General features: G+C 55.6%; 1 protein-coding gene across 2 annotated transcripts in view; it reads left to right on the top strand.

The window, feature by feature from the left end:
• The first annotated feature begins 1,728 nt into the window (after positions 1-1,728).
• Positions 1,729-21,389, top strand: part of LOC142493648 (CD109 antigen-like) — a 181,266-nt gene continuing 161,605 nt past the window's right edge. For both annotated transcript variants that reach the window (XM_075598012.1, XM_075598011.1), the window contains exon 1: positions 1,729-1,873. In XM_075598012.1, the coding sequence (XP_075454127.1) occupies positions 1,800-1,873 (74 nt within the window). In that variant the 5' untranslated portion in view covers positions 1,729-1,799. The remainder of the gene's footprint in view (positions 1,874-21,389) is intronic.

Below are 21,389 nucleotides of genomic sequence, written 5' to 3'. Positions count from 1 at the left end.
CTAAGATGAAGTGTATAGGTGGTGCACTTGGTGACTTGGATAATACCTGCCCGGTGCTCCTGCTACCGGCTGCGCAGATGACCTTTGCTTGGAATCCCTTGCTCCAGGAGATGATCCAAGATGCCTCCGCCTCAACGGCGGGTGGCTCCCGCATGGAGTGATCCACCTTTATAATGTCTCTTATCTCTGCTAACGCAGAGGATGTATTACTTTCACAGCAATTGCCAGGATAGTCACGGTTCCTGGCTGGACCCTCACTTGTCTAGGTTCTACAGGACCCTGTCCCTAGTCTAAGGGGAGTCCCTGTAGTAACCACAAGCTGAGGTGAGTAGGGCCTAGTTGGGGGCTAAGGGGAGACTTCTGGCCTAGTGCAGGAGGCTACTTTCCTCCCTGCACAAACACACCCTCCCCTCTCTGTGTCCCAGCTCCTAACTGACAATCCCTGTCTTCACACAACATTGTTGCAACTTTGCAGCATGAGAATCTGTCAGCCTTAGGGCTCGTTCAGGGTGCCAGCTGAGGACTCGGAGGGAGGGCGTGAGGGAGGCAGTGCTGCAGTTTGCTGGGCGACATGTGATTATCCCCCAGCAGCAGACTTTTCAGCGTTGGGGAGGGGGCGGGGTTACACACGGCAGGGTAAGTATCCAAGTTGCAGTCATGAAATCATTCTGAAGAATGATTTCATTGGCTGCCTTGGTCCCTGTGACGCTGCTTCAGCTCCAAAAAACGAAATTTTCGTTTACTGAAGCTGTCGTCAGCGTCAACTCCTGGCTTCGGAGGCAGGGCAGTTGCTACCTTGATAACAAGTATTCAAATTGAATACTTTGTTTCTCACTGCAGCAAGCACGTCAGCACGCCCTCCCTCCGAAGCCAGCACCCTGAACGAGGCCTTATTGGCTGTCTGGCTGCCTGTGACCAGGGTGAAAGTGCAGTCCCCAGAGGCTGCTGGGAATTGTAGTCCTTGGTGGCTCTCTTTAACATTGGGGCCTTGTGCGCGCTGTGTAAAGGCCGCCGCCGCGTCTAACTGCACATGTGCGAACTGGGGGATGTCCCTGACTAGGGAGCGCCTCTTCTCACTTCCTGTAATGGCTGCCGTATCGCATCTGGGGCTATACTGTGCGTGCGCGAGCTTCCGCGCATGTGCGAACGCACACAAGATGGCGGCGCCCTGTAGCTGATGTCGCCGGGAGTCCCCGGTGACGCGATCACCCCTGCAACTACCCTCACGCTGTCGCAGGTAAGAGAGAGAGAACCGAATGTCTGGGGAGCCAGAGGGGACCTGGCTACATATGGTAAATACAAATTTAATATCTGTTGTCTAAATTTAACATACTATTGGTTGAACTCAAGGGACATACGTTTTTTTTCTGTTGGGAAAGAGAAATAGAAATGGGGGCAATTTTAATTTTCACCAACTTATTGTTTAAACGTTGTTTTGTCATTCACTGAAAATTTTTACATTTTCACAATCTCCATAAAACACTTTTGGTTTTCATAATAGTGTGTTCTCCACTGATTCCCAAGTTACTGTCCAGGATGTAAGGGTGACTAGTTCCGTTTCAGGCTCCAGGTAGTTTTTAAGTAACGGTTACTGGATCATAATGGGTGTTTCCCCAAAATCTTTGTGTAGAACTGTTTACAAGGTGTGTGTCGTCAGTGTCACATTCTGTAGGGTAGGGCTAACTAACCTGTGAAGATAAATAGGCTGCAATCCAGAGTATACTGATATCTTTGCCGGGTATTGAGACCACACAGTATCAAAGAATCTAAACGTCTTACTCTCTCAGAGGAAAACTAGGATGCACCTGCCATGGCCTCTGCTTCTGAGGCACACTGTTCTGATTCTTTTCTTCTTGCACATTTCTGTTGCTCGGTAAGTGTTTATCAATTTCCAAACCTCATTTGTATGATATTGTTTGAAACCACAGGAAGGTGAAGCCTTCTTACAAGTATTCAGCATTCTGATTTAATTTTATTTAAAGTCATTTCTTCTACTTCGTATAAAAGAAACTGGCAGTCATTCCATACACTGCCAAAACCCCCTAACAAATACAAACAGATATCTCTTTACAGGTTATAAAAAGGCTTGGTAGAAGCAACAGCAATAGAATATCACAAATTGCACTTTTAATATTAATTATTTTTGTATAGCACTGCCATTATATTCTTTAATTTACTTGTATATGTTTAATGTCTTACACTCTACATGTAAGTAAGTACCTGAGGCATACAGAGAAAAAGCAACTTTCTCACAGAGATGGAATTGATCTTGAACCTTTACTTCAAAGACCAGCGATATTCTTGAATTTGTGGTCTAATAGGGGAAAATATTTGGTTACTTTTCTAGTAAAGTATGAATTCCAGAATCCTCAATCATATTTGGCCATTTTCTGTGCATTTTAATAGATGTTCAATTATCTGGACTGCCGTTGCCTTTTTATACATACAGTATGCTCTAGATTTTACTTTCAATCAGTGTGTCTCATTTTGGTTTGGATGATGGTCCTTTTAATTTGCCAAAGCCGTCTAATTTGTAAGTGATGAGATAAATATTACGTTTGACATTTTTCCTATCGTAAGTGGCATTGCCCCACAGAATACATTTGGGGATAGATAGTGAAAGGATTTCTGCTTTGAAGTAGTTCTTATTTTAACAAATGAAATAAATATGTTTACAGATTTTAGATATCTTCTGTTGTGTGATCTGTGATGTATTTACAAGAGTTATAATCTAATTTACAATCCGAGATAAATTGTGATCTAACTAGAATTTGCTCTCATGTTTTAATTGTTGTAACATTTAATATGCTGCAAAAGATTTGGGCAAAAAACAGATGCAGCATATTCACTTAAACTTGATGGTATTACAGTCTACAAACACACAAAAATACGTCGCTGCACCAAACCAACAAACATAGAAACACAAATTACCTGGTGCAAGGTATTACAGTCCCAATTTCTCAATTTATAATTTAGCTTTCTATCTTGCTATTGGGTTTATACTGTAAGGTCTAAAGAGGAGTTTCAGAGTTTATAGAATAAAAAAATATCTTGTGCATGCTAAAAATGACAGATGCCTTAGATCTTGTCAGCACAAAGCCTTCATGCATGATAAATCACAGAAATCACTAAGAAATTGCAGAACTACAGAACAAACCTAGATTTTGTCATTAGTTAGAAGTGAAAAATGAGCGTCTTATGACAGTTGTATACGGTATATCATTTTATTCAGAATTTGTTTTGCTTTAAAAAGTATTTTTAAGAAAGTGGTTCTTTTTGTGTTTTTATAAGGTGCATTGTAGCAAAGAATGCTTAATAAATGGAGCCCTAAATGTTATCAACATGGTTGTTACTACTTACCACTGTGAATCCCCCTGAAAAGATGGTCTAGTTCCCTGGTGCAGAACTGCCGACAGGGGGGGGAGAGACTGGACAAGTGTCCCGGGCCGGTGGCTGCAGGGGGTGGAAGTTGGGCCTCGGCTCTCCCCTGATGTGGGCCTCCCTCACTGTCCCGTGCATGGCCTCTCTCTTACACCAGTGCATGCTGGGCCTCTCTCTCTGATGTCAGCGTGCCAGAAGCTGGGCCCAGCTTCCGGCGCACACCAGCATGAGAGAGAGGCTCGGCTTGAGACAGTGAGGCCTCTTTCAGGGTGCCAGCTGCAGGACTCGGAGGGAGGGCGGGAGGGAGGCAGTGCTGCAGCGTGCTGGGCGATCTGTGTTTATCCCCCAGCAGACTTTTCAGCGTTGGGGAGGGGGCGGGGTTACACACAGCAGGTTAGGTATCGAGGTTGCAGTCATGAAATCATTCTCAAGAATGATTTCATTGGCTGCCTAGGTCCCTGTGACGCTGCTGCAGCTCCAAAAAACTAAATTTTCGTTTATTGAAACTATAGCCAGCGTCAACTCCTGGCTTCGGAGACAGGGCGGTTGCTACCCTGACAACCAGTATTCAAATTGAATACTTTGTTTCTCACGGCAGCACGCACGGCAGCACGCCCTCCCTCCGAAGCCAGCACCCTGAACGAGGCCTGAGAGAGTCCCGCAGCTGGAGGTAGCCGGCACCGGGGGCTAACTGGACAAAGTTGGCATTCTCCAGCTGCGAGCCTCCCTCAATGTCCTGCGCAGCGCCTCTCTCTGACATCGGCACTCGCACAGCGCGGGAGAGGGGGAAGTCTGGCAGGAGGCTTGCAGCAGCTGGGGGAGAACCAGGGCACCAGAGGCCTGAAACCATCCCCAAGTAAAATGTGTGTTTTGTATGTATTTGGGAGGTGGCGGGGAGCAGGGGGTTTGTATGTATTTGGGAGGTGGCGGGGAGCAGGGGGTTTGTATGTATTTGGGAGGTGGCGGGGAGCAGGGGGTTTGTATGTATTTGGGAGGTGGCGGGGAGCAGGGGGTTTGTATGTATTTGGGAGGTGGCGGGGAGCAGGGGGTTTGTATGTATTTGGGAGGTGGCGGGGAGCAGGGGGTTTGTATGTATTTGGGAGGTGGCGGGGAGCAGGGGGTTTGTATGTATTTGGGAGGTGGCGGGGGGCAGGGGGTTTGTATGTATTTGGGAGGTGGCGGGGAGCAGGGGGTTTGTATGTATTTGGGAGGTGACGGGGAGCAGGGGGTTTGTATGTATTTGGGAGGTGGCGGGGAGCAGGGGGTTTGTATGTATTTGGGAGGTGGCGGGAGCAGGGGGTTTGTATGTATTTGGGAGGTGGCGGGGAGCAGGGGGTTTGTATGTATTTGGGAGGTGGCGGGGAGCAGGGGGTTTGTATGTATTTGGGAGGTGGCGGGGAGCAGGGGGTTTGTATGTATTTGGGAGGTGGCGGGGAGCAGGGGGTTTGTATGTATTTGGGAGGTGGCGGGGAGCAGGGGGTTTGTATGTATTTGGGAGGTGGCGGGGAGCAGGGGGTTTGTATGTATTTGGGAGGTGGCGGGGAGCAGGGGGTTTGTATGTATTTGGGAGGTGGCGGGGAGCAGGGGGTTTGCATGTATTTGGGAGTTGGCGGGGAGCAGGGGGTTTGTATGTATTTGGGAGGTGGCGGGGAGCAGGGGGTTTGTATGTATTTGGGAGGTGGCGGGGAGCAGGGGGTGTGTATGTATTTGGGAGGTGGCGGGGAGCAGGGGGTTTGTATGTATTTGGGAGTTGGCGGGGAGCAGGGGGTTTGTATGTATTTGGGAGGTGGCGGGGAGCAGGGGGTTTGTATGTATTTGGGAGGTGGCGGGGAGCAGGGGGTTTGTATGTATTTGGGAGGTGGCGGGGAGCAGGGGGTTTGTATGTATTTGGGAGGTGGCGGGGAGCAGGGGGTTTGTATGTATTTGGGAGGTGGCGGGGAGCAGGGGGTTTGTATGTATTTGGGAGGTGGCGGGGAGCAGGGGGTTTGTATGTATTTGGGAGGTGGCGGGGAGCAGGGGGTTTGTATGTATTTGGGAGGTGGCGGGGAGCAGGGGGTTTGTATGTATTTGGGAGGTGGCGGGGAGCAGGGGGTTTGTATGTATTTGGGAGGTGGCGGGGAGCAGGGGGTTTGTATGTATTTGGGAGGTGGCGGGGAGCAGGGGGTTTGTATGTATTTGGGAGGTGGCGGGGAGCAGGGGGTTTGTATGTATTTGGGAGGTGGCGGGGAGCAGGGGGTTTGTATGTATTTGGGAGGTGGCGGGGAGCAGGGGGTGTGTATGTATTTGGGAGGTGGCGGGGAGCAGGGGGTTTGTATGTATTTGGGAGGTGGCGGGGAGCAGGGGGTTTGTATGTATTTGGGAGGTGGCGGGGAGCAGGGGGTTTGTATGTATTTGGGAGGTGGCGGGGAGCAGGGGGTTTGTATGTATTTGGGAGGTGGCGGGGAGCAGGGGGTTTGTATGTATTTGGGAGGTGGCGGGGAGCAGGGGGTTTGTATGTATTTGGGAGGTGGCGGGGAGCAGGGGGTTTGTATGTATTTGGGAGGTGGCGGGGAGCAGGGGGTTTGTATGTATTTGGGAGGTGGCGGGGAGCAGGGGGTTTGTATGTATTTGGGAGGTGGCGGGGAGCAGGGGGTTTGTATGTATTTGGGAGGTGGCGGGGAGCAGGGGGTTTGTATGTATTTGGGAGGTGGCGGGGAGCAGGGGGTTTGTATGTATTTGGGAGGTGGCGGGGAGCAGGGGGTTTGTATGTATTTGGGAGGTGGCGGGGAGCAGGGGGTTTGTATGTATTTGGGAGGTGGCGGGGAGCAGGGGGTTTGTATGTATTTGGGAGGTGGCGGGGAGCAGGGGGTTTGTATGTATTTGGGAGGTGGCGGGGAGCAGGGGGTTTGTATGTATTTGGGAGGTGGCGGGAGCAGGGGGTTTGTATGTATTTGGGAGGTGGCGGGGAGCAGGGGGTTTGTATGTATTTGGGAGGTGGCGGGGAGCAGGGGGTTTGTATGTATTTGGGAGGTGGCGGGGAGCAGGGGGTTTGTATGTATTTGGGAGGTGGCGGGGAGCAGGGGGTTTGTATGTATTTGGGAGGTGGCGGGGAGCAGGGGGTTTGTATGTATTTGGGAGGTGGCGGGGAGCAGGGGGTTTGTATGTATTTGGGAGGTGGCGGGGAGCAGGGGGTTTGTATGTATTTGGGAGGTGGCGGGGAGCAGGGGGTTTGTATGTATTTGGGAGGTGGCGGGGAGCAGGGGGTTTGTATGTATTTGGGAGGTGGCGGGGAGCAGGGGGTTTGTATGTATTTGGGAGGTGGCGGGGAGCAGGGGGTTTGTATGTATTTGGGAGGTGGCGGGGAGCAGGGGGTTTGTATGTATTTGGGAGGTGGCGGGGAGCAGGGGGTTTGTATGTATTTGGGAGGTGGCGGGGAGCAGGGGGTTTGTATGTATTTGGGAGGTGGCGGGGAGCAGGGGGTTTGTATGTATTTGGGAGGTGGCGGGAGCAGGGGGTTTGTATGTATTTGGGAGGTGGCGGGGAGCAGGGGGTTTGTATGTATTTGGGAGGTGGCGGGGAGCAGGGGGTTTGTATGTATTTGGGAGGTGGCGGGGAGCAGGGGGTTTGTATGTATTTGGGAGGTGGCGGGGAGCAGGGGGTTTGTATGTATTTGGGAGGTGGCGGGGAGCAGGGGGTTTGTATGTATTTGGGAGGTGGCGGGGAGCAGGGGGTTTGTATGTATTTGGGAGGTGGCGGGGAGCAGGGGGTTTGTATGTATTTGGGAGGTGGCGGGGAGCAGGGGGTTTGTATGTATTTGGGAGGTGGCGGGGAGCAGGGGGTTTGTATGTATTTGGGAGGTGGCGGGGAGCAGGGGGTTTGTATGTATTTGGGAGGTGACGGGGAGCAGGGGGTTTGTATGTATTTGGGAGGTGGCGGGGAGCAGGGGGTTTGTATGTATTTGGGAGGTGGCGGGGAGCAGGGGGTTTGTATGTATTTGGGAGGTGGCGGGGAGCAGGGGGTTTGTATGTATTTGGGAGGTGGCGGGGAGCAGGGGGTTTGTATGTATTTGGGAGGTGGCGGGGAGCAGGGGGTTTGTATGTATTTGGGAGGTGGCGGGGAGCAGGGGGTTTGTATGTATTTGGGAGGTGGCGGGGAGCAGGGGGTTTGTATGTATTTGGGAGGTGGCGGGGAGCAGGGGGTTTGTATGTATTTGGGAGGTGGCGGGGAGCAGGGGGTTTGTATGTATTTGGGAGGTGGCGGGGAGCAGGGGGTTTGTATGTATTTGGGAGGTGGCGGGGAGCAGGGGGTTTGTATGTATTTGGGAGGTGGCGGGGAGCAGGGGGTTTGTATGTATTTGGGAGGTGGCGGGGAGCAGGGGGTTTGTATGTATTTGGGAGGTGGCGGGGAGCAGAGGGTTTGTATGTATTTGGGAGGTGGCGGGGAGCAGGGGGTTTGTATGTATTTGGGAGGTGGCGGGGAGCAGGGGGTTTGTATGTATTTGGGAGGTGGCGGGGAGCAGGGGGTTTGTATGTATTTGGGAGGTGGCGGGGAGCAGGGGGGTTGTATGTATTTGGGAGGTGGCGGGGAGCAGGGGGTTTGTATGTATTTGGGAGGTGGCGGGGAGCAGGGGGTTTGTATGTATTTGGGAGGTGGCGGGGAGCAGGGGGTTTGTATGTATTTGGGAGGTGGCGGGGAGCAGGGGGTTTGTATGTATTTGGGAGGTGGCGGGAGCAGGGGGTTTGTATGTATTTGGGAGGTGGCGGGGAGCAGGGGGTTTGTATGTATTTGGGAGGTGGCGGGGAGCAGGGGGTTTGTATGTATTTGGGAGGTGGCGGGGAGCAGGGGGTTTGTATGTATTTGGGAGGTGGCGGGGAGCAGGGGGTTTGTATGTATTTGGGAGGTGGCGGGGAGCAGGGGGTTTGTATGTATTTGGGAGGTGGCGGGGAGCAGGGGGTATGTATGTATTTGGGAGGTGGCGGGGAGCAGGGGGTTTGTATGTATTTGGGAGGTGGCGGGGAGCAGGGGGTTTGTATGTATTTGGCAGGTGGCGGGGAGCAGGGGGTTTGTATGTATTTGGGAGGTGGCGGGGAGCAGGGGGTTTGTATGTATTTGGGAGGTGGCGGGGAGCAGGGGGTTTGTATGTATTTGGGAGGTGGCGGGGAGCAGGGGGTTTGTATGTATTTGGGAGGTGGCGGGGAGCAGGGGGTTTGTATGTATTTGGGAGGTGGCGGGGAGCAGGGGGTTTGTATGTATTTGGGAGGTGGCGGGGAGCAGGGGGTTTGTATGTATTTGGGAGGTGGCGGGGAGCAGGGGGTTTGTATGTATTTGGGAGGTGGCGGGGAGCAGGGGGTTTGTATGTATTTGGGAGGTGGCGGGGAGCAGGGGGTTTGTATGTATTTGGGAGGTGGCGGGGAGCAGGGGGTTTGTATGTATTTGGGAGGTGGCGGGGAGCAGGGGGTTTGTATGTATTTGGGAGGTGGCGGGGAGCAGGGGGTTTGTATGTATTTGGGAGGTGGCGGGGAGCAGGGGGTTTGTATGTATTTGGGAGGTGGCGGGGAGCAGGGGGTTTGTATGTATTTGGGAGGTGGCGGGGAGCAGGGGGTTTGTATGTATTTGGGAGGTGGCGGGGAGCAGGGGGTTTGTATGTATTTGGGAGGTGGCGGGGAGCAGGGGGTTTGTATGTATTTGGGAGGTGGCGGGGAGCAGGGGGTTTGTATGTATTTGGGAGGTGGCGGGGAGCAGGGGGTTTGTATGTATTTGGGAGGTGGCGGGGAGCAGGGGGTTTGTATGTATTTGGGAGGTGGCGGGGAGCAGGGGGTTTGTATGTATTTGGGAGGTGGCGGGGAGCAGGGGGTTTGTATGTATTTGGGAGGTGGCGGGGAGCAGGGGGTTTGTATGTATTTGGGAGGTGGCGGGGAGCAGGGGGTTTGTATGTATTTGGGAGGTGGCGGGGAGCAGGGGGTTTGTATGTATTTGGGAGGTGGCGGGGAGCAGGGGGTTTGTATGTATTTGGGAGGTGGCGGGGAGCAGGGGGTTTGTATGTATTTGGGAGGTGGCGGGGAGCAGGGGGTTTGTATGTATTTGGGAGGTGGCGGGGAGCAGGGGGTTTGTATGTATTTGGGAGGTGGCGGGGAGCAGGGGGTTTGTATGTATTTGGGAGGTGGCGGGGAGCAGGGGGTTTGTATGTATTTGGGAGGTGGCGGGGAGCAGGGGGTTTGTATGTATTTGGGAGGTGGCGGGGAGCAGGGGGTTTGTATGTATTTGGGAGGTGGCGGGGAGCAGGGGGTTTGTATGTATTTGGGAGGTGGCGGGGAGCAGGGGGTTTGTATGTATTTGGGAGGTGGCGGGGAGCAGGGGGTTTGTATGTATTTGGGAGGTGGCGGGGAGCAGGGGGTTTGTATGTATTTGGGAGGTGGCGGGGAGCAGGGGGTTTGTATGTATTTGGGAGGTGGCGGGGAGCAGGGGGTTTGTATGTATTTGGGAGGTGGCGGGGAGCAGGGGGTTTGTATGTATTTGGGAGGTGGCGGGGAGCAGGGGGTTTGTATGTATTTGGGAGGTGGCGGGGAGCAGGGGGTTTGTATGTATTTGGGAGGTGGCGGGGAGCAGGGGGTTTGTATGTATTTGGGAGGTGGCGGGGAGCAGGGGGTTTGTATGTATTTGGGAGGTGGCGGGGAGCAGGGGGTTTGTATGTATTTGGGAGGTGGCGGGGAGCAGGGGGTTTGTATGTATTTGGGAGGTGGCGGGGAGCAGGGGGTTTGTATGTATTTGGGAGGTGGCGGGGAGCAGGGGGTTTGTATGTATTTGGGAGGTGGCGGGGAGCAGGGGGTTTGTATGTATTTGGGAGGTGGCGGGGAGCAGGGGGTTTGTATGTATTTGGGAGGTGGCGGGGAGCAGGGGGTTTGTATGTATTTGGGAGGTGGCGGGGAGCAGGGGGTTTGTATGTATTTGGGAGGTGGCGGGGAGCAGGGGGTTTGTATGTATTTGGGAGGTGGCGGGGAGCAGGGGGTTTGTATGTATTTGGGAGGTGGCGGGGAGCAGGGGGTTTGTATGTATTTGGGAGGTGGCGGGGAGCAGGGGGTTTATATGTATTTGGGAGGTGGCGGGGAGCAGGGGGTTTGTATGTATTTGGGAGGTGGCGGGGAGCAGGGGGTTTGTATGTATTTGGGAGGTGGCGGGGAGCAGGGGGTTTGTATGTATTTGGGAGGTGTCGGGAAGCAGGGGGTTTATATGTATTTGGGAGGTGGCGGGGAGCAGGGGGTTTGTATGTATTTGGGAGGTGGCGGGGAGCAGGGGGTTTGTATGTATTTGGGAGGTGGCGGGGAGCAGGGGGTTTGTATGTATTTGGGAGGTGGCGGGGAGCAGGGGGTTTGTATGTATTTGGGAGGTGGCGGGGAGCAGGGGGTTTGTATGTATTTGGGAGGTGGCGGGGAGCAGGGGGTTTGTATGTATTTGGGAGGTGGCGGGGAGCAGGGGGTTTGTATGTATTTGGGAGGTGGCGGGGAGCAGGGGGTTTGTATGTATTTGGGAGGTGGCGGGGAGCAGGGGGTTTGTATGTATTTGGGAGGTGGCGGGGAGCAGGGGGTTTGTATGTATTTGGGAGGTGGCGGGGAGCAGGGGGTTTGTATGTATTTGGGAGGTGGCGGGGAGCAGGGGGTTTGTATGTATTTGGGAGGTGGCGGGGAGCAGGGGGTTTGTATGTATTTGGGAGGTGGCGGGAGCAGGGGGTTTGTATGTATTTGGGAGGTGGCGGGGAGCAGGGGGTTTGTATGTATTTGGGAGGTGGCGGGGAGCAGGGGGTTTGTATGTATTTGGGAGGTGGCGGGGAGCAGGGGGTTTGTATGTATTTGGGAGGTGGCGGGGAGCAGGGGGTTTGTATGTATTTGGGAGGTGGCGGGGAGCAGGGGGTTTGTATGTATTTGGGAGGTGGCGGGAGCAGGGGGTTTGTATGTATTTGGGAGGTGGCGGGAGCAGGGGGTTTGTATGTATTTGGGAGGTGGCGGGGAGCAGGGGGTTTGTATGTATTTGGGAGGTGGCGGGGAGCAGGGGGTTTGTATGTATTTGGGAGGTGGCGGGGAGCAGGGGGTTTGTATGTATTTGGGAGGTGGCGGGGAGCAGGGGGTTTGTATGTATTTGGGAGGTGGCGGGGAGCAGAGGGTTTGTATGTATTTGGGAGGTGGCGGGGAGCAGGGGGTTTGTATGTATTTGGGAGGTGGCGGGGAGCAGGGGGTTTGTATGTATTTGTGAGGTGGCGCGGAGCAGGGGGTTTGTATGTATTTGGGAGGTGGCGGGGAGCAGGGGGTTTGTATGTATTTGGGAGGTGGCGGGGAGCAGGGGGTTTATATGTATTTGGGAGGTGGCGGGAGCAGGGGGTTTGTATGTATTTGGGAGGTGGCGGGGAGCAGGGGGTTTGTATGTATTTGGGAGGTGGCGGGGAGCAGGGGGTTTGTATGTATTTGGGAGGTGGCGGGGAGCAGGGGGTTTGTATGTATTTGGGAGGTGGCGGGGAGCAGGGGGTTTGTATGTATTTGGGAGGTGGCGGGGAGCAGGGGGTTTGTATGTATTTGGGAGGTGGCGGGGAGCAGGGGGTTTGTATGTATTTGGGAGGTGGCGGGGAGCAGGGGGTTTGTATGTATTTGGGAGGTGGCGGGGAGCAGGGGGTTTGTATGTATTTGGGAGGTGGCGGGAGCAGGGGGTTTGTATGTATTTGGGAGGTGGCGGGAGCAGGGGGTTTGTATGTATTTGGGAGGTGGCGGGGAGCAGGGGGTTTGTATGTATTTGGGAGGTGGCGGGAGCAGGGGGTTTGTATGTATTTGGGAGGTGGCGGGGAGCAGGGGGTTTGTATGTATTTGGGAGGTGCGGGGAGCAGGGGGTTTGTATGTATTTGGGAGGTGGCGGGAGCAGGGGGTTTGTATGTATTTGGGAGGTGGCGGGGAGCAGGGGGTTTGTATGTATTTGGGAGGTGGCGGGGAGCAGGGGGTTTGTATGTATTTGGGAGGTGGCGGGGAGCAGGGGGTTTGTATGTATTTGGGAGGTGGCGGGGAGCAGGGGGTTTGTATGTATTTGGGAGGTGGCGGGGAGCAGGGGGTTTGTATGTATTTGGGAGGTGGCGGGGAGCAGGGGGTTTGTATGTATTTGGGAGGTGGCGGGGAGCAGGGGGTTTGTATGTATTTGGGAGGTGGCGGGGAGCAGGGGGTTTGTATGTATTTGGGAGGTGGCGGGGAGCAGGGGGTTTGTATGTATTTGGGAGGTGGCGGGGAGCAGGGGGTTTGTATGTATTTGGGAGGTGGCGGGGAGCAGGGGGTTTGTATGTATTTGGGAGGTGGCGGGGAGCAGGGGGTTTGTATGTATTTGGGAGGTGGCGGGAGCAGGGGGTTTGTATGTATTTGGGAGGTGGCGGGGAGCAGGGGGTTTGTATGTATTTGGGAGGTGGCGGGGAGCAGGGGGTTTGTATGTATTTGGGAGGTGGCGGGGAGCAGGGGGTTTGTATGTATTTGGGAGGTGGCGGGGAGCTGGGGGTTTGTATGTATTTGGGAGGTGGCGGGGAGCAGGGGGTTTGTATGTATTTGGGAGGTGGCGGGGAGCAGGGGGTTTGTATGTATTTGGGAGGTGGCGGGGAGCAGGGGGTTTGTATGTATTTGGGAGGTGGCGGGGAGCAGGGGGTTTGTATGTATTTGGGAGGTGGCGGGGAGCAGGGGGTTTGTATGTATTTGGGAGGTGGCGGGGAGCAGGGGGTTTGTATGTATTTGGGAGGTGGCGGGGAGCAGGGGGTTTGTATGTATTTGGGAGGTGGCGGGGAGCAGGGGGTTTGTATGTATTTGGGAGGTGGCGGGGAGCAGGGGGTTTGTATGTATTTGGGAGGTGGCGGGGAGCAGGGGGTTTGTATGTATTTGGGAGGTGGCGGGGAGCAGGGGGTTTGTATGTATTTGGGAGGTGGCGGGGAGCAGGGGGTTTGTATGTATTTGGGAGGTGGCGGGGAGCAGGGGGTTTGTATGTATTTGGGAGGTGGCGGGGAGCAGGGGGTTTGTATGTATTTGGGAGGTGGCGGGGAGCAGGGGGTTTGTATGTATTTGGGAGGTGGCGGGGAGCAGGGGGTTTATATGTATTTGGGAGGTGGCGGGGAGCAGGGGGTTTGTATGTATTTGGGAGGTGGCGGGGAGCAGGGGGTTTGTATGTATTTGGGAGGTGGCGGGGAGCAGGGGGTTTGTATGTATTTGGGAGGTGGCGGGGAGCAGGGGGTTTGTATGTATTTGGGAGGTGGCGGGGAGCAGGGGGTTTGTATGTATTTGGGAGGTGGCGGGGAGCAGGGGGTTTGTATGTATTTGGGAGGTGGCGGGGAGCAGGGGGTTTGTATGTATTTGGGAGGTGGCGGGGAGCAGGGGGTTTATATGTATTTGGGAGGTGGCGGGGAGCAGGGGGTTTGTATGTATTTGGGAGGTGGCGGGGAGCAGGGGGTTTGTATGTATTTGGGAGGTGGCGGGGAGCAGGGGGTTTGTATGTATTTGGGAGGTGGCGGGGAGCAGGGGGTTTGTATGTATTTGGGAGGTGGCGGGGAGCAGGGGGTTTGTATGTATTTGGGAGGTGGCGGGGAGCAGGGGGTTTGTATGTATTTGGGAGGTGGCGGGGAGCAGGGGGTTTGTATGTATTTGGGAGGTGGCGGGGAGCAGGGGGTTTGTATGTATTTGGGAGGTGGCGGGGAGCAGGGGGTTTGTATGTATTTGGGAGGTGACGGGGAGCAGGGGGTTTGTATGTATTTGGGAGGTGGCGGGGAGCATGGGGTTTGTATGTATTTGGGAGGTGGCGGGGAGCAGGGGGTTTGTATGTATTTGGGAGGTGGCGGGGAGCAGGGGGTTTGTATGTATTTGGGAGGTGGCGGGGAGCAGGGGGTTTATATGTATTTGGGAGGTGGCGGGGAGCAGGGGGTTTGTATGTATTTGGGAGGTGGCGGGGAGCAGGGGGTTTGTATGTATTTGGGAGGTGGCGGGGAGCAGGGGGTTTGTATGTATTTGGGAGGTGGCGGGGAGCAGGGGGTTTGTATGTATTTGGGAGGTGGCGGGGAGCAGGGGGTTTATATGTATTTGGGAGGTGGCGGGGAGCAGGGGGTTTGTATGTATTTGGGAGGTGGCGGGGAGCAGGGGGTTTGTATGTATTTGGGAGGTGGCGGGGAGCAGGGGGTTTGTATGTATTTGGGAGGTGGCGGGGAGCAGGGGGTTTGTATGTATTTGGGAGGTGGCGGGGAGCAGGGGGTTTGTATGTATTTGGGAGGTGGCGGGGAGCAGGGGGTTTGTATGTATTTGGGAGGTGGCGGGGAGCAGGGGGTTTGTATGTATTTGGGAGGTGGCGGGGAGCAGGGGGTTTGTATGTATTTGGGAGGTGGCGGGGAGCAGGGGGTTTGTATGTATTTGGGAGGTGACGGGGAGCAGGGGGTTTGTATGTATTTGGGAGGTGGCGGGGAGCATGGGGTTTGTATGTATTTGGGAGGTGGCGGGGAGCAGGGGGTTTGTATGTATTTGGGAGGTGGCGGGGAGCAGGGGGTTTGTATGTATTTGGGAGGTGGCGGGGAGCAGGGGGTTTATATGTATTTGGGAGGTGGCGGGGAGCAGGGGGTTTGTATGTATTTGGGAGGTGGCGGGGAGCAGGGGGTTTGTATGTATTTGGGAGGTGGCGGGGAGCAGGGGTTTGTATGTATTTGGGAGGTGGCGGGGAGCAGGGGGTTTGTATGTATTTGGGAGGTGGCGGGGAGCAGGGGGTTTGTATGTATTTGGGAGGTGGCGGGGAGCAGGGGGTTTGTATGTATTTGGGAGGTGGCGGGAGCAGGGGGTTTGTATGTATTTGGGAGGTGGCGGGGAGCAGGGGGTTTGTATGTATTTGGCAGGTGGCGGGGAGCAGGGGGTTTGTATGTATTTGGGAGGTGGCGGGGAGCAGGGGGTTTGTATGTATTTGGGAGGTGACGGGGAGCAGGGGGTTTGTATGTATTTGGGAGGTGGCGGGGAGCAGGGGGTTTGTATGTATTTGGGAGGTGGCGGGGAGCAGGGGGTTTGTATGTATTTGGGAGGTGGCGGGGAGCAGGGGGTTTGTATGTATTTGGGAGGTGGCGGGGAGCAGGGGGTTTGTATGTATTTGGGAGGTGGCGGGGAGCAGGGGGTTTGTATGTATTTGGGAGGTGGCGGGGAGCAGGGGGTTTGTATGTATTTGGAGGTGGCGGGAAGCAGGGGGTTTGTATGTATTTGGGAGGTGGCGGGGAGCAGGGGGTTTGTATGTATTTGGGAGGTGGCGGGAGCAGGGGGTTTGTATGTATTTGGGAGGTGGCGGGAAGCAGGGGGTTTGTATGTATTTGGGAGGTGGCGGGGAGCAGGGGGTTTGTATGTATTTGGGAGGTGGCGGGGAGCAGGGGGTTTGTATGTATTTGGGAGGTGGCGGGAAGCAGGGGGTTTGTATGTATTTGGGAGGTGGCGGGGAGCAGGGGGGTTTGTATGTATTTGGGAGGTGGCGGGAGCAGGGGGTTTGTATGTATTTGGGAGGTGGCGGGGAGCAGGGGGTTTATATGTATTTGGGAGGTGGCGGGAGCAGGGGGTTTGTATGTATTTGGGAGGTGGCGGGGAGCAGGGGGTTTGTATGTATTTGGGAGGTGGCGGGGGGCATGGGGTTTGTATGTATTTGGGAGGTGGCGGGGAGCAGGGGGTTTGTATGTATTTGGGAGGTGGCGGGGAGCAGGGGGTTTGTATGTATTTGGGAGGTGGCGGGGAGCAGGGGGTTTATATGTATTTGGGAGGTGGCGGGAGCAGGGGGTTTGTATGTATTTGGGAGGTGGCGGGGAGCAGGGGGTTTGTATGTATTTGGGAGGTGGCGGGGAGCAGGGGGTTTGTATGTATTTGGGAGGTGGCGGGAAGCAGGGGGTTTGTATGTATTTGGGAGGTGGCGGGGAGCAGGGGGTTTGTATGTATTTGGGAGGTGGCGGGGAGCAGGGGGTTTGTATGTATTTGGGAGGTGGCGGGGAGCAGGGGGTTTGTATGTATTTGGGAGGTGGCGGGGAGCAGGGGGTTTGTATGTATTTGGGAGGTGGCGGGGAGCAGGGGGTTTGTATGTATTTGGGAGGTGACGGGGAGCAGGGGGTTTGTATGTATTTGGGAGGTGGCGGGGAGCAGGGGGTTTGTATGTATTTGGGAGGTGGCGGGGAGCAGGGGGTTTGTATGTATTTGGGAGGTGACGGGGAGCAGGGGGTTTGTATGTATTTGGGAGGTGGCGGGGAGCAGGGGGTTTGTATGTATTTGGGAGGTGGCGGGGAGCAGGGGGTTTGTATGTATTTGGGAGGTGGCGGGGAGCAGGGGGTTTATATGTATTTGGGAGGTGGCGGGAGCAGGGGGTTTGTATGTATTTGGGAGGTGGCGGGGAGCAGGGGGTTTGTATGTATTTGGGAGGTGGCGGGGAGCAGGGGGTTTGTATGTATTTGGGAGGTGGCGGGGAGCAGGGGGTTTGTATGTATTTGGGAGGTGGCGGGGAGCAGGGGGTTTGTATGTATTTGGGAGGTGGCGGGGAGCAGGGGGTTTGTATGTATTTGGGAGGTGGCGGGGAGCAGGGGGTTTGTATGTATTTGGGAGGTGGCGGGGAGCAGGGGGTTTGTATGTATTTGGGAGGTGACGGGGAGCAGGGGGTTTGTATGTATTTGGGAGGTGGCGGGGAGCAGTGGGTTTGTATGTATTTGGGAGGTGGCGGGGAGCAGGGGGTTTGTATGTATTTGGGAGGTGTCGGGAAGCAGGGGGTTTATATGTATTTGGGAGGTGGCGGGAGCAGGGGGTTTGTATGTATTTGGGAGGTGGCGGGAAGCAGGGGGTTTGTATGTATTTGGGAGGTGGCGGGGAGCAGGGGGTTTGTATGTATTTGGGAGGTGGCGGGGAGCAGGGGGTTTGTATGTATTTGGGAGGTGGCGGGGAGCAGGGGGTTTGTATGTATTTGGGAGGTGGCGGGGAGCAGGGGGTTTGTATGTATTTGGGAGGTGGCGGGGAGCAGGGGGTTTGTATGTATTTGGGAGGTGGCGGGGAGCAGGGGGTTTGTATGTATTTGGGAGGTGTCGGGAAGCAGGGGGTTTATATGTATTTGGGAGGTGGCGGGAGCAGGGGGTTTGTATGTATTTGGGAGGTGGCGGGAGCAGGGGGTTTGTATGTATTTGGGAGGTGGCGGGGAGCAGGGGGTTTGTATGTATTTGGCAGGTGGCGGGGAGCAGGGGGTTTGTATGTATTTGGGAGGTGGCGGGGAGCAGGGGGTTTGTATGTATTTGGGAGGTGGCGGGGAGCAGGGGGTTTGTATGTATTTGGGAGGTGGCGGGGAGCAGGGGGTTTGTATGTATTTGGGAGGTGGCGGGGAGCAGGGGGTTTGTATGTATTTGGGAGGTGGCGGGGAGCAGGGGGTTTGTATGTATTTGGGAGGTGGCGGGGAGCAGGGGGTTTGTATGTATTTGGGAGGGGGGGGCAGGGGGTTGTATGTATTTGGGAGGTGGCGGGGAGCAGGGGGTTTGTATGTATTTGGGAGGTGGCGGGGAGCAGGGGGTTTGTATGTATTTGGGAGGTGGCGGGGAGCAGGGGGTTTGTATGTATTTGGGAGGTGGCGGGGAGCAGGGGGTTTGTATGTATTTGGGAGGTGGCGGGGAGCAGGGGGTTTGTATGTATTTGGGAGGTGGCGGGGAGCAGGGGGTTTGTATGTATTTGGGAGGTGGCGGGGAGCAGGGGTTTGTATGTATTTGGGAGGTGGCGGGGAGCAGGGGGTTTGTATGTATTTGGGAGGTGGCGGGGAGCAGGGGGTTTGTATGTATTTGGGAGGTGGCGGGGAGCAGGGGGTTTGTATGTATTTGGGAGGTGGCGGGGAGCAGGGGGTTTGTATGTATTTGGGAGGTGGCGGGGAGCAGGGGGTTTGTATGTATTTGGGAGGTGGCGGGGAGCAGGGGGTTTGTATGTATTTGGGAGGTGGCGGGGAGCAGGGGGTTTGTATGTATTTGGGAGGTGGCGGGGAGCAGGGGGTTTGTATGTATTTGGGAGGTGGCGGGGAGCAGGGGGTTTGTATGTATTTGGGAGGTGGCGGGAGCAGGGGGTTTGTATGTATTTGGGAGGTGGCGGGGAGCAGGGGGTTTGTATGTATTTGGGAGGTGGCGGGGAGCAGGGGGTTTGTATGTATTTGGGAGGTGGCGGGGAGCAGGGGGTTTGTATGTATTTGGGAGGTGGCGGGGAGCAGGGGGTTTGTATGTATTTGGGAGGTGGCGGGGAGCAGGGGGTTTGTATGTATTTGGGAGGTGGCGGGGAGCAGGGGGTTTGTATGTATTTGGGAGGTGGCGGGGAGCAGGGGGTTTGTATGTATTTGGGAGGTGGCGGGGAGCAGGGGGTTTGTATGTATTTGGGAGGTGGCGGGGAGCAGGGGGTTTGTATGTATTTGGGAGGTGGCGGGGAGCAGGGGGTTTGTATGTATTTGGGAGGTGGCGGGGAGCAGGGGGTTTGTATGTATTTGGGAGGTGGCGGGGAGCAGGGGGTTTGTATGTATTTGGGAGGTGGCGGGGAGCAGGGGGTTTGTATGTATTTGGGAGGTGGCGGGGAGCAGGGGGTTTGTATGTATTTGGGAGGTGGCGGGGAGCAGGGGGTTTGTATGTATTTGGGAGGTGGCGGGGAGCAGGGGGTTTGTATGTATTTGGGAGGTGGCGGGGAGCAGGGGGTTTGTATGTATTTGGGAGGTGGCGGGGAGCAGGGGGTTTGTATGTATTTGGGAGGTGGCGGGGAGCAGGGGGTTTGTATGTATTTGGGAGGTGGCGGGGAGCAGGGGGTTTGTATGTATTTGGGAGGTGGCGGGAGCAGGGGGTTTGTATGTATTTGGGAGGTGGCGGGGAGCAGGGGGTTTGTATGTATTTGGGAGGTGGCGGGGAGCAGGGGGTTTGTATGTATTTGGGAGGTGGCGGGGAGCAGGGGGTTTGTATGTATTTGGGAGGTGGCGGGGAGCAGGGGGTTTGTATGTATTTGGGAGGTGGCGGGGAGCAGGGGGTTTGTATGTATTTGGGAGGTGGCGGGGAGCAGGGGGTTTGTATGTATTTGGGAGGTGGCGGGGAGCAGGGGGTTTGTATGTATTTGGGAGGTGGCGGGGAGCAGGGGGTTTGTATGTATTTGGGAGGTGGCGGGGAGCAGGGGGTTTGTATGTATTTGGGAGGTGGCGGGGAGCAGGGGGTTTGTATGTATTTGGGAGGTGGCGGGGAGCAGGGGGTTTGTATGTATTTGGGAGGTGGCGGGAGCAGGGGGTTTGTATGTATTTGGGAGGTGGCGGGGAGCAGGGGGTTTGTATGTATTTGGGAGGTGGCGGGGAGCAGGGGGTTTGTATGTATTTGGGAGGTGGCGGGGAGCAGGGGGTTTGTATGTATTTGGGAGGTGGCGGGAGCAGGGGGTTTGTATGTATTTGGGAGGTGGCGGGGAGCAGGGGGTTTGTATGTATTTGGGAGGTGGCGGGGAGCAGGGGGTTTGTATGTATTTGGGAGGTGGCGGGGAGCAGGGGGTTTGTATGTATTTGGGAGGTGGCGGGGAGCAGGGGGTTTGTATGTATTTGGGAGGTGGCGGGGAGCAGGGGGTTTGTATGTATTTGGGAGGTGGCGGGGAGCAGGGGGTTTGTATGTATTTGGGAGGTGGCGGGGAGCAGGGGGTTTGTATGTATTTGGGAGGTGGCGGGGAGCAGGGGGTTTGTATGTATTTGGGAGGTGGCGGGGGAGCAGGGGGTTTGTATGTATTTGGGAGGTGGCGGGGAGCAGGGGGTTTGTATGTATTTGGGAGGTGGCGGGGAGCAGGGGGTTTGTATGTATTTGGGAGGTGGCGGGGAGCAGGGGGTTTGTATGTATTTGGGAGGTGGCGGGGAGCAGGGGGTTTGTATGTATTTGGGAGGTGGCGGGGAGCAGGGGGTTTGTATGTATTTGGGAGGTGGCGGGGAGCAGGGGGTTTGTATGTATTTGGGAGGTGGCGGGGAGCAGGGGGTTTGTATGTATTTGGGAGGTGGCGGGGAGCAGGGGGTTTGTATGTATTTGGGAGGTGGCGGGGAGCAGGGGGGTTTGTATGTATTTGGGAGGTGGCGGGGAGCAGGGGGTTTGTATGTATTTGGGAGGTGGCGGGGAGCAGGGGGTTTGTATGTATTTGGGAGGTGGCGGGGAGCAGGGGGTTTGTATGTATTTGGGAGGTGGCGGGGAGCAGGGGGTTTGTATGTATTTGGGAGGTGGCGGGGAGCAGGGGGTTTGTATGTATTTGGGAGGTGGCGGGGAGCAGGGGGTTTGTATGTATTTGGGAGGTGGCGGGGAGCAGGGGGTTTGTATGTATTTGGGAGGTGGCGGGGAGCAGGGGGTTTGTATGTATTTGGGAGGTGGCGGGGAGCAGGGGGTTTGTATGTATTTGGGAGGTGGCGGGGAGCAGGGGGTTTGTATGTATTTGGGAGGTGGCGGGGAGCAGGGGGTTTGTATGTATTTGGGAGGTGGCGGGGAGCAGGGGGTTTGTATGTATTTGGGAGGTGGCGGGGAGCAGGGGGTTTGTATGTATTTGGGAGGTGGCGGGGAGCAGGGGGTTTGTATGTATTTGGGAGGTGGCGGGGAGCAGGGGGTTTGTATGTATTTGGGAGGTGGCGGGGAGCAGGGGGTTTGTATGTATTTGGGAGGTGGCGGGGAGCAGGGGGTTTGTATGTATTTGGGAGGTGGCGGGGAGCAGGGGGTTTGTATGTATTTGGGAGGTGGCGGGGAGCAGGGGGTTTGTATGTATTTGGGAGGTGGCGGGGAGCAGGGGGTTTGTATGTATTTGGGAGGTGGCGGGGAGCAGGGGGTTTGTATGTATTTGGAGGTGGCGGGGAGCAGGGGGTTTGTATGTATTTGGGAGGTGGCGGGGAGCAGGGGGTTTGTATGTATTTGGGAGGTGGCGGGAGCAGGGGGGTTTTGCGTCATGTTATTTGGGAGGTGTCGGGAAGCAGGGGTTTGTATGTATTTGGGAGGTGGGCGGGGAGCAGGGGGGTTTATATGTATTTGGGAGGTGGCGGGAGCA

The sequence above is a fragment of the Ascaphus truei genome, chromosome 4 (genome assembly GCF_040206685.1).
Source record: "Ascaphus truei isolate aAscTru1 chromosome 4, aAscTru1.hap1, whole genome shotgun sequence".
Classification (NCBI taxonomy): Eukaryota; Metazoa; Chordata; class Amphibia; order Anura; family Ascaphidae; genus Ascaphus; species Ascaphus truei.
The sequence above is the reverse complement of the archived record's forward strand: the minus strand, read 5'-3'. Positions and strand labels throughout refer to the sequence as shown.